The 17,041-nt window shown below is 53.5% G+C and overlaps 1 protein-coding gene across 2 annotated transcripts; it reads left to right on the plus strand.

Annotated features, from left to right (window-relative positions):
* Window positions 1–754: 754 nt before the first annotated feature.
* On the plus strand, window positions 755–3,418 carry IRX5 (iroquois homeobox 5). Of its 2 annotated transcripts, none has more exons than XM_068993418.1 (3): window positions 755–1,003; window positions 2,067–2,472; window positions 2,622–3,418. In XM_068993418.1, exons 1-3 carry the CDS (start codon window positions 755–757, stop codon window positions 3,416–3,418), a joined length of 1,452 nt encoding a protein of 483 aa, XP_068849519.1. The 2 variants fall into 2 exon arrangements, with proteins under 2 accessions (XP_068849519.1, XP_068849520.1); XM_068993419.1 differs by having other exon boundaries at window positions 2,625–3,418.
* The last annotated feature ends 13,623 nt before the right edge of the window (window positions 3,419–17,041 follow it).

Here is a 17,041-nt window from a genome sequence, read left to right on the forward strand (position 1 = left end):
CCTTTGTGCGTCGGAACGCGGACCGGCCACCAGGGCCCGCTTGTGTCGGAACCGCCGCTCCTCCTCCCCGACTTAGCAGGGGAGGAAAGTTGGAAGAGATCGTCGCGCCTGGGATGTGATTGTCATCCTGGGGCCGGCGCTCGAGAGTCTGAGTGAGAGAGAGGGAGAGACCGATGAGGGGAGGGGGGGGAGGAATAAGAGGAGGGGGGAGAGGAGGGCCGCGGAGGAGAGGCGGGCGCTAGGGAGGGGCGAGGGGAGCGCCAGCGAGCGGGAGAGGGAGCCGGGGAGGAAGAGGGAGAGGACGAGGAGCGCCTGGCGGCCGGGTTGGCTGCGGCCGCCCAGAGGCTCCTGCCAGTCCTCCCACCGACTACACCCCGGGAAGGAGGAGCTTCAGGCGCGCACAAGGCGTCAGAATCCTCAATTTCCAACTTAGCATCTTGGCAGGACCTTTGCGAAGCCAAAAGCGGAGCCCCCCAGTGCAAAGAGCGAGGGGGAAAAAGAGAAAGCAACAAGGGAGGGGGGGGAAACCCTGCCGGGAGGAGCGAGGCGCGCAGAGGAGCGGGCTCATCGGTCGCAGCCGGAGGCGCGCGGGAAGCCAGCGAGGAGGCGCCGCGGGCCGGAGCCCGGGAGCCGGGGCCCGAGGAGCAGCGGCCCGGGGCAGCCGGAGACCAGGTGCCCGCCCGCTCGCCCTCGCAGGGCGCCGCCCGGCTCGTTGGCGGCCGCGGCGCGGAGCGCCCCATGCCCGTGTGTGGCCATGTCCTACCCGCAGGGCTACTTGTACCAGCCGTCCGCCTCGCTGGCGCTCTACTCTTGCCCGGCGTACAGCACCAGCGTCATCTCGGGGCCCCGCACGGATGAGCTCGGCCGCTCGTCGTCGGGCTCCGCGTTCTCGCCCTACGCCGGCTCCACCGCCTTCACGGCGCCCTCGCCGGGCTACAACTCGCACCTCCAGTACGGTGCCGATCCCGCGGCGGCAGCCGCCGCCGCCTTCTCTTCGTACGTGGTAAGGGAGCGGGAGCCTGGGCGGGCGAGGGCAGCTGGGGCCGCGCGTGGCGGGCGGGGGTTGCGGGGGACACGGGCCTCGGCTTCACCGCGGACCGTCCCGCCGAGCTTCGAGGCCCCTGCGAACTTGGGCGATTGTCTCTCTCGGCTTCGCCCGGGTTTCGGGCTCAGGAGTTGCACGGAGAGGAGAGCCGCGTCTTGCTCAGATCGCTAACTTGGCGGAAGGGGTTTTTGGGGGGAGAGGTCGCTTCAAAGAGCAACATTTGGTTCAAACGTGAGCTCTAGGCCGTCCTGCACATTTTACTCTATTTCATTTTGGGGGGTTTGGCCATTTGGCGAAAAGTAGTTCAAAAGAAATAGATCCGAAATCTGAAGAGAAGCGTGCTCGGTCTGTGTAAATGTGTTTGGCCTCGCCTTTAATTAGTCCTCCAAAATGTTGCAAATCCGTAATCCTATCTTCGCAATCCGATTTGGAGGTATTAAATTTCTGAAAAGTCGGGCGAGCTGCGGTGCATCCGGGATTTTTCGGCCGGGTGCACTTTCTGGAAAAGCGCCGTGGCTTCGGTTTGGGGTAACACTTTTGGAGGGGAGGGGGTGCAGGGACAAGGCTTGTATCTTCGTTTGCCTTTCTCTGTGGGGGAAAAAAATTCCTTGACTTCCTTTGCTCACTACCCTTGTTTCTACTGCGCAGCCACTCGGGCGCAGAGAGCAGAGTCGCCGCCGCTGCCCGGGCCTCTCTCTGGGTAGAGGGGCCTGGGCTCGGTGGCCGGATCTGCTCACGCGGGGGAGGACGTGCCCAGCCAGAGGGGGGCCTACCAGGTGCCGGGGAAGCCAGGACTGCTCCAAGAGCCTCCAAGGACTCAGGGATTGGGAGCCTCTGCTTCCTTCTAAGGAGGAAGAGGGGTTGCCCCCGGGTCTGAGCCCTCCAGCCCTACCCCAGGGGAAGCCTGAGTGCGGGCCTCGCTGCCCGAAGACCCCTGGGCGCAGAGGAAGTGTGCTTCGGTCGCCCAGGTGCCAACTGGGGACCACGGCCCACTCACGTTCTCTCTGCCCGTTCCCTGCAGGGCTCTCCCTACGACCATACACCGGGCATGGCAGGTTCCTTGGGGTACCACCCGTACGCGGCGCCCCTGGGCTCGTACCCGTACGGGGACCCCGCGTACCGGAAGAACGCCACGCGAGACGCCACCGCTACGCTCAAGGCCTGGCTCAACGAGCACCGCAAGAACCCCTACCCCACCAAGGGCGAGAAGATCATGCTGGCCATCATCACCAAGATGACCCTCACCCAGGTGTCCACCTGGTTCGCCAACGCGCGCCGGCGCCTCAAGAAGGAGAACAAGATGACGTGGACGCCACGGAACCGCAGCGAGGACGAGGAGGAGGAGGAGAACATTGATCTGGAGAAGAACGACGAGGATGAGCCCCAGAAGCCCGAGGACAAGGGCGACCCCGAGGGCCCCGAAGCAGGTTGGTGGACGCGGGAAAGGGTGTGTGGAGCCAAAGAGGGGCCTGGAGAGGGGGCGCCCAAGGCCTGGAGATTGGGGACAGGGCCTTTTGCCTTCGCGGGTGGGGACCTGTGGCCTCCGTGCCTCTGACCGCCTGGGTTTCACCCGCAGGAGGAGCAGAGCAAAAGGCGGTTTCGGGCTGTGAACGGCTGCAGGGGCCGCCCACCCCTGCCGGCAAGGAGACCGAGGGCAGCCTCAGCGACTCGGATTTTAAGGAGCCGCCATCCGAGGGCCGCCTCGACGCGCTGCCCGGGCCCCCCCGCGCCGGCGGGCTCTCCCCGCCCGGGCCCGCGGCAGCGCGGCTGGCCGAGGACCCAGCCCCTCATTACCCCTCCGGCGCGCCGGCTCCGGGCCCGCACCCAGCCGCGGGAGAGCTGCCCCCCGGTCCCGGAGGGTCCTCGGTCATACACTCGCCGCCACCGCCGCCGCCGCAGGCGGTGCTCGCCAAGCCCAAACTGTGGTCTCTGGCGGAGATCGCCACATCCTCGGACAAGGTCAAGGACGGGGGCGGCGGGAGCGAGGGCTCTCCGTGCCCACCGTGCCCCGGGCCCGTAGCCGGGCAAGCCCTAGGAGGCAGCCGCGCCTCGCCAGCCCCGGCGCCATCGCGCTCGCCCTCGGCGCAGTGTCCCTTCCCAGGCGGGACGGTGTTGTCCCGGCCTCTCTACTACACGGCGCCCTTCTATCCTGGCTACACGAACTATGGCTCCTTCGGACACCTTCACGGCCACCCGGGGCCCGGGCCAGGCCCCACCACGGGTCCGGGCTCGCATTTCAATGGATTAAACCAGACCGTGTTGAATCGAGCGGACGCTTTGGCTAAAGACCCGAAAATGTTGCGGAGCCAGTCCCAGCTAGACCTGTGCAAAGACTCTCCCTATGAATTGAAGAAAGGTATGTCCGACATTTAACGCGGGCTGCGTCGGTCCCGGACCTTCCTAATTTATTAAAAAAAGAAAACATGGCCTTGGCAGTTATTTTTCCATCAACATGAGAAAAGCAAAACTACCCCTCCTACTAAAAAGTTTATAGTACATGGAGATGGATGATATAAAAATGTAAACATCTCCACACACCCACAGAAATGTCTTAACCAACTGAAAAGAAAAATTTAAAAAAGGATTTGTATTAAATCTTATTCTGTATATTTAATGTAGCATTTTTGTATTTAAATTGATAATTCAATATCTTTGAAGTAAATTATGAAATTAAGACACCTGTACAGGCATTTAATGTTTTTTTTGTAATATAAATATATACATTTGTGTTTCCCCCAAAACTGTTTCATAGTTTAAAAATACAGGTTTAATTTAATTTTTTTACACCTATTGATTTTTTCTGGGTATGAGCTAAAGTATTATTACAGAAAGGAAACAAGTTATATACTCTTAGATTTGAAAAGTAAAAGAAACTGCAGCCGCCTTTGTAAAATGCAAAATATTTAATTAAAAGAGATTTTAACATAATCAGAGCCACTCATTACTTGTTAGAAGCCTCAATAAACTGTCCATCGCCCTGGACAAAAGATGCAACCTGCAACTTTTTTTCGAAGTGGGGAATGAAAGGTTCCACCGAACCCAGTTTGCCAGCGGGAAACCGTAATTAGGCTTCGAGCTCCAGGGAACCTGGCCCTGCCCGGAATGCAAATTTGGATCACTGATGCGGGCTGCTGTGGGGGGTGATTGGACCCTGGAGGAGGGACGAGAGAGACCCAAGTGTGTGCCCAGAAGGGAGAAGAGATGGCAAAGCCAGTTAGAGACACGCACCACCCGAGCTCCAACGCTTAACCTAATTACTTCCAATCAGTGTCGTGTTTTATGCAAAGCAATCAGCTGGTGAACTTTGCTAATGAGTTCGATTTTATGCCGGATTTAGCCCTTATTACTATTTCAAAGGTGCTCTGGGCTAATGCGGGCGGGAAGCAGTTGGGGGATGCCAAGGAGAAGGCTTTCCCAAGTCACTGTCGTCTCTGCCTCTTCAAAACTGGGCATTGATCTCTTCGCTGGATTTCATTAAATTAGTAAATGTTCCATCCGCGGGTGGTAGGCGGCCGGGTAGATTCCCCGCGCAGCCGCGGGGCTGGGGCCGCGGGACCAGCGAGGGGACGGTTCCCCCCTTTCACAGGTAGGTGTCACACTTGTCCTGAATTACAAGCCTGCACTTTGCAGAGTAGATTGGCGAGAGAGGGGGCGGAAGTGGGGGAGGGAGCACCACAGGCGCTTGGGGGAAGGAAGGGGCGCCCCGGATGGACCAGAAGAGTCCCCCGCCCCACCCCCACGGACCCCCTTTTTGGACAAGAGGCATTCAGCAGTTAAAGGACATTTGCCTACATAATGAGCCCGTTGTGGATTTGATCAGGCTTGTCGTCACCTTAGCACGTCTCCCATCGCTCATTCAAGAGTCTCGAGTAGCTGCAAAAGTATTTATGAGGTTTTATTTTCTCCATTTAATCCCGCACATTTCATCTCAAAACGAAGTCAGGTCGGGTCTCAGTCCCAAACGAGGAAGAGAAACCGCCCTGCGCCCGAGGCCCGCTAGCACTGTCGGTGCTCCAGTCTCCATTTTGCGCTGGAGATGGAGAACCGCGGACGCGTGGAATTTCGTGGGAAATTTTCACTGGTCGGGGAAGGGGAGGCTTTAGGGCAAAAACGTACGCCAGCGAGGGAAATTAATTTGCTCTATTAAACCCAAGCCTCTGAGTGTAGAGAGAATGTGTTTGCACATAACACCAGTTTAATTAGGCTAAATCAAAATGCACATATTTGCATTTCTACTCGACTACTTTAACCCTACTTGATTTTTTAAACACCGCCCGAACTTTCACCGGAGTTTTTACTTTTGCTACTTTTTCTTTTTCCTTTAAACCCGCAACGGGGCTCTTTTAGCTTATTCGAATTTAAACAAGTTTGAAACCAGCATTGTCCAGATGTTTTGGCGAATGGCAGTCGACTTCAGAGTTTAAATTAGTGAGAAAATTCACTCAGGGAAAATGGTTTCAAACTTGGAAGTGTGAATGATTAAATATGCATGAAACGATCGTATTTTACTTTGTCCCTTTAATTATAAATGATTTTTTTAAAACAATTGAATTCCAGAGATGACTTGCCCTACCCCCCGCGCTCCAATCCCCTCCACCCACAACCGCCCCCCGCACAGACAGCCCGGTTCACAATCAGCTTTTTCCCCCCTGTTGAATATGTAACCCCAGGAATCACCTTCTCTTCTAAAAAAGTCAGAAGAATAGGCCAGTCCAGTTTAAGGACGACATCAACTCTGCGGGATTTGGAAGCACTGGCCCTAAACCCTGCCCAACGATTTTAAAAAGAAAATTACAGGCCTCCTTGTGTTCCCGGGAATATGCAAATGGCGAGGCGCGGGCCTCCCGGGTCTGATTGCCGAGGCTCGGGGCTGGGAGCCGAATGCCCGCGGGGGCTGCCTGGGAACGGGAGCCGCGCACCGGGGAGCCCGCGGCATTTTTCCCCAACGAGGGGCTTCGGGAAGCGCCTCCAGCTGGGCAGCGAAACCGCCAGAGGTTGGAAGGCTGATGCCCAAATTCGCTGTCCCCTGCCTGCATCCCTCCTACTCTGGCCTCTAGAGTTTTCTTTGCGTACTTTGCCCTAAGTACAAGCCCCGAATTAAGTTTAGGGTTTTCTCCTTTCCAGAGCTGGGGTTCGCTGACCAATGTTTTTTCTGGTGTGTAGAGACTTTTCAGTTTAGGGGCTGCCTGCCGGGCGGATCGAGGTATGTGCGGTTAAGACAGTCTCCCGCGTTTAATCTCAGAAGTAGTGGCTTGTCTGTAAGGTTCCAAGTCCCTCCTAGAGCCTCTGAGCCTCTGCTTGGCCACATCTTGGGCCGTGTCGAAGGCGATGCTCTTTGCAAGGCGCGGTGGGGCGGGGAGGGCAGGGGGAAACCTTCCGGCTTGTGCCGGAGGTTTGTTCGCACACTTGAACTGGGGCGCGCAAATTACGCGATGCGAAGCAGCGCCTAAAACACCTCGTTGCGGGGGTTGCGCGGCATTTGCCACCTGCGCTTGGCTGCGCTGGTTCCAGTGCCTAAACAGAGGCTAGCCTGACACTGAGGGTGACTAGGAGTCGCTGCATCTCGCAAAAGAGTTGCTGAGTCCAGCAACAGAGGCCGCGGGATCACTGGGTGGGGTCCCTGCAGTCAGCCCCCGCCACCCTTACCCAGGGAGCTCCAAACCAGAGACCCGCTGGGTTTCTTCCCCTTTCCCCCTCTGTGCGCGGCAGAATCAGCTTCTGGGATTTGGGGTGACAAGCCAACAGCCCAGTCAGTCCCCGAGGGCTCAGAGAGGTTGAGGCTGCAGAAAGGGCCCCTTTTCTTCCCCACTCCTCGGATCCGGGGGCCAGTGCCCGAAGTGTTGTTCTTAGGCCTGGGTGAGGAGCCTTCATCGAGGCCTCCTGGTTGCAAACCCCTCGGGGCCCTCTCATTTCCCCCGAGATGTACGCAGCTCTTGGAACCTGAAAGATTGAGGGGCTGGGGTAAGGTGGTTGTGCGTGCGGTTTCAGAACGGGTGGTGCCAACCAGCCCACCTGTCCCGCCTCACAAGCTGCCAACCCCGGGCAGAGACACGAAATAACGCCCTTGCAAAGCGCCCAAACTGAAAGGAATGTGCCTGCGCTCCCAAGAGGGAGACGCAGGCGGATGCAGTTCAGGAAGGGCGCCGCCTACTGGTCCCCGAGCGCCCTGCGGCTCGCAGAGAGAAGAAGTTAGGCGACACCCGGCCATGCCCCCTCCTCACCCCCCGCCCACCCCCGCCGCTGGGTCCTTAGCTCTGGACCCCAAGAGGGTCAAATGTAAACTCCCTCGCCGTCCCACTCGCTCCGGCCTGGGACCCAGAACCTAGTTAACACTGGGGATTCGGGAAGCAGGGCCTGCGACCAAAAGAGGATTAACCCTGCAGATGCCTGCCAAGGCTGGGGCACAGTCTTTACAAACCAGCGGCAGGCAGTTGAGCAATCTGCGGGCGGCCGGAGCAGCCTGCTGGTGGGGGCCGCCGCCCGCGCAGCCCGGGCATTTCGGGTGCTCCCGCTCGGCTTTAGGGGCACGCATTCCGTTTCTGCGGGCCTTCCCATGCCCGGCCTCTGGGCCCCCGCACAGGTTTTTATTTGCGGTTTGGCATGTAGCGGGGTCTACCATGCAGCCGCGGCCCCCAAAGATCATGTCTATCTTCTGGCCTGTGGGTTAGACATCTTTGTTGCTAAAACTACCCTCAAATTCTTCAAACCCGGTTTAGAGCCAATCTTTAATGAGGCCGGCGTGGCAAAGCTGGAGGTGCTCACCTGGACATGCCCTCTACCCCTCCTGAAGGTGTCCCCTGATCTCCCCTCGGGCCAGGACGTTGGAGGACAGCGGGAGGCGCGCCCTCTGTTTGGCTCTTCGCATTCCTTTGCCTCTCGGCCGCCGAATAGGAGGGAAATCGGCCGGACCTGGAACCTGCCCCCTGCTCTTCCCCCTAAACTGGCCAAAGCTGCCGGACTGTCCGTAGACCTACCCCGCGGGTCTCCCTTTTGGACCAGGCCGGAGCGGTTCTTCTTTTCGTTTTCGCCTTAAATGCGACTTGGGTCCCAGGCACCAGGTGGGGCCCAGGTTGTGGCCTAACACGATCGCCTCGGGGGCCGGGAGGCAGCTCCGGCTGCACACCCCGCCCTAGCCGGAGCCCCTCCGGGCCGTTGGGGATCTCTGGCCTCCAGTCGGCCTCAAGCCCCAACCCAAGGTCCCCAAGGCCGCCCTCCGGGCCGCGCTCGTTTCCGGCGCCCGGAGGAGCCCGGCGCTCCCAGACGCCACTTTTCCCAGTGAAATCTGCTTTTATTTGCTGCGAGCAAACCCCGGGCTCTCAGTGCTCCCGCCTGATGGATGCAAATGTAAATGTTCACTTATTTAATTGGATCAGGCCCCAAGATAAAAGAGATAAACGGCTCCCCGTTTGCTAACTTATTTTCCGAGGCAGCGCCGCGTGGAGGGGAAGCTAATGAAGGAGGGGCGCGTCCCCGGGCGCTCGAGCTCTCCGCGGCCGTGCGCGCTGGTCAGTCGGTTCGGTGGACCGCGGCTCCTCGTCCATCTCCCCTGCCCGCCGGGTAGGATCCGCTTGGTACCTTCTGTGCACCAGGACCGGAAAGTGAGAAGGCGCGGCTTTGGCTTCGCGCTTGCAAATACCCAACCATTCGCCACAATGTTCTGAGGTTTGTTCCCCTCTCCTTTCATACCCAACTCCCTATACTGGAGTCCTACTGGCCAGGCCCATTCGATGGAAAAATCCTTTCCTGCTCCCCTCCCCAGGCGTCGTCTTTCACCCCATGTGGCTAGGGCCGCGAAAAAGGCCAGGCGGGTCCCCCACCTCCAGCCACCAGGGTCCCGTGGAGCCGCCCTCCAGGCGCGGAGAGCCTCTTCTCTGTTCCCAGACGGCTCTCTTTTTGATCCGGGGATTTCTTTCAGGACTGGCATGGACACACCCTCTCCCCAATAAAGTATGCCCGCAATACACATAACCCTTCCATGGTTTCAAAGGGTCGCCGAACCCCGACATCCAGACTGTATGAGGGGAAAGGGCTACCTGGTTCTCCCCTCCCCTGGGCGAGAGTTCAGAACTTCAGCATCAGTACGTCTGTCTCCTTAACCCTCGGAGAAGTTCGTTACCCGATTTTGATCCTCGGTGTTTCCAACAGTTTCTTTTCTGTTTAGAAGGTTGAGGAGCAGGTAGGGGTGGGTGAGGGCAAAAGGGCGGCTGAGACAGACTTCGGAGGATGGGTGCAAAAGAGCTGGGGAAAGGGGGCGCCCTAGGCCGAGACACTCGCCAAGTAGCCGTCGCAAGCTAGGCTGGGCAGGGCTGGGCCTGGTGAGGGTCGGCTGGTCCGGGCGGCCCGGCCGCGCCCGGTTCCCAGTGCGCTGATGGATTGGCTTGTCAGGAGAGCTCTGTGCGCGGAGCCCATCAGAAAGCACTTACCTCGCTAAACTGAAATTACTGTCTTTTCAGGGGCTAATTTGTGTAACTCCCATGGAGGGGCTTGGAGGGGGTTTGATGAGGCATAAAATGATGATTAATGAATTTATTGGCCGCTGCTCATCAAACAAGGGCTGGAGAGCTCTGGTGCGCACCAGCGGCCTGTCGGAGGCGCTCCACACAGCTGGGGTTCTACCTCAGAGGATTCAGCGTCTTCAAGGCTTTCTATTTGCATCCAGCCCTGGCCCTGGGCGCTTTCCTTTCCTTTAGCCACCTTTTGCTGACCAGCCTTGTATTTGGGGTGTGGGCTCCAGCCATTCCACCATCCCAGCAGGCTGTCGGCTGTAGTGTGGGGTGGGACTCCTGTGGCAGCAGGCTCAGAGGTGGACAGCGCTGCTCCAGTATTCTAGAAGCCAGGACTTGAGTGTGACCAGGGCACCCCAGGCAGTACGGAGATGTAGGCTGTTGTCCAGAGGCATTATAGCTTACTGATTGGGCCCTTTGGCCTTGGTGACTCAATTCTACGTCTGCGATTTAATAAGCTGTGTGTCCCTGGGCAGATCACATAACCTCTCTGAACCTCAATGGCCCCTTCTGTACAATGGCCTGTACCACCTGTTTTGTGAGGATTCTAATGGGTGGCATGTGGTCATCCTTTGATAGAGTTATTATGGTCATACTCTCTTAAGACCTCACTTCACTGAAGATGCTAGCCGAGGCCTGAGGGTAGGGGAGGGAGGGAGAAAGACTTGAGGCTTTGGGTTCTGACTTGGGGAAAATCCTGCCAGCATGGCTGGTATCCTGTAGCACTCTTCGCTTCCCCACCTCCCTGGCATCTGTATGTTACTCTCTAGAACTTGATTAAGGGGGGCAGTGGGAGCCTGAGAAGGCAGCTCTGACCTTTGGGAGCTGACTAGACCTGGCTTGGGATCCCCTACAGGGGCAGAATTGAATTTCCGGTTAGCCCACACGACTGTTCACAGCGGTTCTGATTCACATATAACCCACCCTTTCTCTACAGGCTCCTATCTTTGGGAGTGTGTCCTGAGGGCCCTTTGGCTACTTCCTCTAGTCTGAATAAAAAATCTGTAGCCCATAAACATATAAACTCAGCTTGGAGTCTTTGCCTCCCCTACCTACCTGTACCCCACACAGCGCCCCGCCCACATCTCCCAACAACAGGCTCTAACCTTTGTCTCCCCAGGACTTGCTGCCCTGCTGAAGCAGCACATGGGAAGCCCTTGGCATAGACCAATCCAGTGGAAAGCTTAGGCTGGCCTCCATATTAGTGCAGCTCCACTTAAATCATTACCTTCTCTCTCTCCAGCATACATTAATTGAGCATCTATAATGTGCCAAATACATTGTTCTAGGTGATGATGATGCAGCGAGCAGCAAAGCAAAGTCCCTGCCCTCCTGGAGCTTACATTTTAGAGAGAAGGACAGAAAGTAAACAAATAAGTGTGATAATGGCTAATCACCATTTCCAGGTGATGAGCATTAGGAAAAAAAATTCAGGCAAGGCAGTTTGGGAAGCATCGCCTGGGAGGGGGCACTTGAGTGGATAAGCTGGGGGAATGGGTGCCTGTGCATGCATTTTCATTCAGTTGTGCCTGACTCTTTGTGACCCCATGGACTGTAGCCTGCCAGGCTCCTCTATCTATGGGATTTCCCAAGCAAGAATACTGGAATGGGTTGCCATTTCCTCCTCCAGGGGATCTTCCTGATCCAGGATCAAACTCGAGTCTCCTAAATCTCTTGCATTGGCAGGTGGATTCTTAACCACTGAACCACCTGAAAAGGACAGGCAGATAATCCGAGGGAGAGAATTCCAGGCAGAAGGCATAGCAGGTGCAAAGATCCTGAGGTAGGAGCAAGTTTGAGCAACAGCAATAAAACTTTTGAGGGAGGGAATTAGACCGAGGCAAAGCCAGGTTCACATTATATGGGGCCTCATAGGTCCATGTGAGATTTTTTGGATTTTATGATGACAGAGAGGGAGGAACTGGGAGAGGGAAGGTTTTCAGGCGAGAGATAGGATCTAAGTTATGTTTTGAAGGCATCCCCAGGTATGAGGAGCTGAGACTCTGGAAGGGGAAGAGTAGACACAGGGACCAGTTAAGAAGCTGATGGAGAATTTTAGGGGGAGGTGATGGAATTCAGTCTTGGACCAGCGTGGTAGCCAGGGAAATGGAAGTAGTCAGGTTTGGGCGATAATTTAAAGGAAGGGTCAACAAGTTTTGCTGGTGGGTTGGATCTATAAACACTCTTGGGAACAAGAGAAATGGAATTCTGGGTGCCTTCAAGAATTTGAACCTGAAAACCCAGAGGCATGGAGTTGCCATTTGCTGAGGTGGCCAACAGTAAGGAAGGAGCAGGGATTTGTTTTTTTTTTCAGAGAAGGGGAAGTAAGATACTCCCTTGACCTGATAGCCAAATCCTTTGGCCCAAAGGAGTTGCTCTTAACATGCTGGCACTCCAGTGGCAAAGGACTCGGTGTCCGGGCCAAACCCTGAAGTGAACAGATCGTACCTGCTGAAACCAGAGATCTCAGAACTCTCTAGTTCAGTTCCCTTTTTATTCCTGTCTTTTTTTTCCCTTTTTTAAAAAAAGCAGTGGAGAAACTGAGAGTTTAGAAAGTGAAAATGACTTGCCCAAGCTCACATAGTGAGTTTACGTGTGCACGTGTGCTAGGTCGCTTCAGTCGTGTCCAGCTCTTTGTGATCCTATGGTGAGCCCTCCAGGCCCTTCTGTCCATGGGATTCTCCAGGCAAGAATACTGGAGTGGGTTGCCTTGCCCTCCTCCAGGGGATCTTCCCAACCCCAGGGATCATACCCTTGTCTCTTACGTCTCTTGCACTGGCAGCAGGTTCTGTACCACTAGCGCCACCTGGGAAGCCCCACTGAGTCTATAGGCAGAACCAAACGGAAACCCGAGTTTCCTAACACCTAGGCTGTGTTCTCTCAAGCTAAGATCTCGCAGAGATCTGTATTTTAACCGAGAACTCCTGGAAACAAAATGCCTTAACAGAGAGGAATGAATTTATAATGGTGGAATCTCAGACACTATGACAGGCTGTCAAGGGAGATATTTTTAGACTGGGCCGGGAAACATCTTAGCCCTCCTCCAACGCTGCTGGAGGACGGGCTGCCTCCTCAGGACTCCGGGTGTGAAGTACAGATGAGGAAAAAGCTAGGAGTATGTCATCTCCCCTAGACACTCACCAGCAAGGAAGGACTAGGACCGATGCTCCTGCCAAGGAGTGTTTACTTCCCTAAATAATTGCCATCTGAAAAGATTGGCTCATTTCTCCTGTTGGAAGTAACTGCCTGCCCGCCCACAATGCACTCACATAATGCAAGCAAAAAACGAATGTGCCTTCACCCATCATTTTACAGAGCAACTTCTAGCAAACATATTTAAGTGGGGACAAGGACTTCAATCATGAGTCTTTCATGCATTTATTTTGTATTTCCTCTTCTTTTTAAAAACTTTAAAAAGATTTTGTTCTTGTTGTCGTTTAGTTGCTAAGTCATGTCCAGCTTTTTTGTGACCCTATGGACTGTAGCCCACCAGGCTCCTCTGTCCATGGGATTTTCCAGGCAAGAATACTGGAGTGGGTTGCCATTTCCTTCTCCATCTTCTTCTTCTTCTTTTTGACGTCTCAGTTTGACTGTTTTTTGCTTCCTCCAACCCCTCAATCCTTTTCTTGAATCCTTGTATTTTATATATGGTCGTCAGCTTGGGAATTTTTTTTTTTCCTGTAAAAACTATCAGTGGCTTTGTCCCCAAGGGAACCCACAGGCCCTTAGAAACATCATCTCAACATCTTTCAAGCAGAGTGAGACATCTGTTAGCTTTAGATTCCAAATACCCTCACAGTTCCAGAACATACCAGACACCTTCCCAGCTAACACAGTTTGACATCAGACTTACCACACAGTTGTCATTTCTGAGACTTTTTTTTTTTTTTAGCTCTAAACCACACGTTTTTTTTGTTGTTGTTGGTTGGTTGATTGGTTGGTTTTGTTTGCCTTCTATTTGTATCCAGCATCTAAATCTAAACCCTGTAGTAATAGGTGGCTCTTCCTCTAAACACTCACACGTGCAAAGATCTTCATGGCTAGTTGAGGACTCTCTTGCATCACATAAAAGAGTGGATGAGTGGTGACTTGGAGAAAAGGGCTCATTTGGAATAAACACCACCTCTTTACTCTCATGAAGAATGTGGTAGAAATTGTTGGCCTGGTTTATTTTGGCTGGTGGAGATTATTTTTTCTCTCCAGACTTGTTTTTTCCTTCCTACCTTCTTTTAAGTTTTTTCTTTGAATCTGGTGGTAAATGCCTGACAACTTCTAGAAAATGTCTGAGAAGACTCCGTAGGACTCAAAATTGCAAGGAAAGAACCCTTACCTTGCTCAGTGTTCCCTGAAACTTACTCATTTGAGCCCCACCTTCCCAATACTCATCATCACCTCTGACTCTTGAAACTACTATTTACAGAATAATTTCCTTCGAATTTTGTCACCATTTCCTTATATTGAAAGGAATGTGTATACCATCACAGTCACCGAAAGCTAGTATCCCTTGTCATCAATGGAATACAATGATTGCAAAACTAACTAACTTAGTGAAGTTCTTGGCTGCCTGGGCTTCGAAGGCAACTGGCGTCTCTCAGGGTCTCTGGTTGTTCTAGAGGGTTCCCCCCAACCCCAGTCCTTCTGCTTTGCCCATGATTGTGTGTCTCCTCCTCCCCGCTGCCCCCGCCAGGAATGTGCTTACTACACTTTGAAAAATAGTAACTGCTCATTTTATAGAAACGGAAACTCAGGCCCTGAGAGGTAAAACCATTTGCTCAAGATCATGCAGCTGGCTGGTGACAGAGCAGTCAGAGATGCCTGCTTCCTGTCCCCACCCTATCCCCCCTTGCTCTTTCCTAATTAATCCCCTGCCCTATAACCCTCTGAGCTCCCCTGTCCATGGAATTTTCCAGGCAAGAATGCTGGAGTGAGTTGCCATGTCTTCCTCCAGGGAACCTTCCCTGGGAACCCTTATGGCTTCCCAGATGGCTCAGGGGGGAAATAATTCACCTGCAATGTAAGAGACGCAGGTTCCATCCCTGGGTCAGGAATATCCCTGGAGGAGGGCACAGCAACCAACTCCAGTATTCTTGCCTGGAGAACCCCATGAACAGAGGAGCCTGGAGGGCCACGGCCCGTGAGAGATCACAAAGAGTCGGACACAACTGAAGTCACTGAGCATGCACTGTAGCCCTTATCTCCAGGCGTGCTTCTGCAGGAGCAGGACCGAGATGGGAGGATCGTTAGAAACCTGCTAAGCTTTGGTTCCTTCCATTCCACTGGTTCTGCAGGGCCTGAGTCTCTTTTATTGTAGTTCATTTTGGGGGGGTTAAGAACTTCCCAGGTAGCAAAGTGGTAAGGAATCTGCCTGCCAATGCAGGAGACACAGGAGACGAGGGTTCAAGAAGAGTCGGGAAGATTCCCTGGAGGAAGAAATGGCAACCCACTCCAGCATTCTTGCCTGGAAAATTCCATGGACAGGGGAGCTCAGAGGGCTGCAGTCCTTGGGGTCGCAAAGTGTCGGGCAACTTAGTGACTGAGCATGCACACTTTAGGGATAAGAGGCTAAGATCTACAAACCAATATGCTCTTTGACACCATGAAAGACTCTAGTCCTTCTCTGTTCCTTCTGCAGGGCAAGAAGAGAGGCTCTGAGCAAAGTTTGGGGAAGGGGTGGGTGAGCTTGAGGACATGGATCCATTGCCCTTTGAGAGGTCCCTGCCCCTTCAGCGCCCCCTTTGCCAGATGCTTACAGATGGGAGGTCCCCATCTCTCTCCCCTTCTTCCTAAAGCCGGCCATAGAGACACATGGGAACTCTGTTTAGTGCTATCGGGTAGAGGGCTGTTGGGTTTGCAGCTGTAATGTCACTCAAAGTTAAGCCCCCACCCCAAACATACACCTCGTCCCCTTCCCCTCTCTTTCCTTTTCTCTCTGGGCGCGGACCTGCAGCCTAGCCTGTTTGTTGGGTAGGCCCTCCGCAGCCTGCCCAGAAGCTCTGCCACACCCCTCAGTGGTGCTGCAGCGCACCTGGCCTACCTCCAGTGCCGCCCCTGCCCCTGCTCCAGGGCACTCATCTCACCACCTGCATTATATCTCCAGCCAGAAGGACTTCGAATACCTCAAATTCAAAACGTCCCAAACTAGGTTATTTTATTCTTTTCAGTGCACTGGTAAATGGGATTGTGTCCTCAATGTCTATGTTTCCTTAATTTCTATATATATGGTAGAGTACTATTCAGCCATTAAAAAGAAGAATGAAAATTTGCCATGTGCAACAACATGGATGGAGTTTGAGGGTATTAGGCCAGAAAGTGAAATCAGTGATGCAGAAAAAGACAAGTACTGTCTGATATCACTTATGTGTGTGTGTGTGTGTGTGTGTGTGTGAGTTGTTTAGTCATGTCTGACTCTTTGGCGCCCTATGGACTGTAGCCCACCAGGATCCTTTGTCCATGGGATTCTCCAGGCAAGAATACCAGAGTGGGTTGCCATTCCTTTCCCCAGGGATCTTCCTGACCCAGAGATCGAACCCCGGTCTCCTGCATGTGAAATCTAAAAAATACAACAAACTAGTGAATATAACAAAAAAGAAGCAGACTCACAGACACAGAAAACAAGCTGGTGGTTACCAGTGGGGAGAGAGAAGAGGAGAAGAGCAATATAGGAGTAGGGGAGGGACAGATACAAGCTAGTAGGTATAAAATAAGCTACACAGATATACTGTACAACACAAAGAATATACCCAATATTTTCATAAAAACTATAAATGGAGAATAAACTTTAAAATTTGTGAATGCTATATTGTACTATATACCTATAGTATATAATATTGTACATCAACTATACTTTATTAAAAATAATTATATATATATATTTTATATAGAAGAATAAAGCCATATAAAATGACAGAGGAAAAAAAGTGTCCCAAACTAAAGTCAGCCCCTTCCCATTCCCAGCCTCACCCCAGATCTTGGTTTCTCTTGCCTTCCTTCATCCAGTGATCCAGTGGAAAGGCTTTAGAAATGTGCCAGCCATTTGCTTTCCCCCATGCTTCACATGCATGCAGTCCTCAAGTCCTATAGATCCTTCTGAGAAGCCTTATTCAACTGTCTCTCCCACCCACAGCACTAGTCTGAGCCTCATCCCCTATCACATTGACCATCACATACCCTCCTGAGGGTCCTCCTGCCCCAGCCATCTTTGTAGAACCAACATAGAGACCAAAGCCTGCAGCACCCTGGGTATTCAATACCTGTCGATGGAAGTGAAAATGAAGAAATGCACCCCAAGCCAGGATACTTGGATTTTCCCATAGAAATATGAATTTTGAAACTGCTGTGCGATCAGACAGATCAAAATTCAAATCTTGACTGTACTCTATTATCTGGGGTGTATTGAAGAACCAGATAAGACAATCAGGAAATCTAAACAGAGTGGTGATTGGGTGCCAGACTTCTTGGATTCCATTCCCCTCTGTGCCCTCTGTCAGCTGTG

Source organism: Capricornis sumatraensis, chromosome 20 (genome assembly GCF_032405125.1).
Source record: "Capricornis sumatraensis isolate serow.1 chromosome 20, serow.2, whole genome shotgun sequence".
Classification (NCBI taxonomy): domain Eukaryota; kingdom Metazoa; phylum Chordata; class Mammalia; order Artiodactyla; family Bovidae; genus Capricornis; species Capricornis sumatraensis.

What these genes read in the sequence shown, in the direction of transcription:
- IRX5 (XM_068993418.1), top strand. Translation starts at nt 755, where the DNA reads ATGTCCTACCCGCAGGGCTACTTGTACCAGCCGTCCGCCTCGCTGGCG. An exon ending in CCGCCTTCTCTTCGTACGTG is followed by an intron (nt 1,004 to 2,066) that starts GTAAGGGAGCGG and finishes CGTTCCCTGCAG; the next exon opens with GGCTCTCCCTACGACCATAC. An exon ending in CCCCGAGGGCCCCGAAGCAG is followed by an intron (nt 2,473 to 2,621) that starts GTTGGTGGACGC and finishes TTTCACCCGCAG; the next exon opens with GAGGAGCAGAGCAAAAGGCG.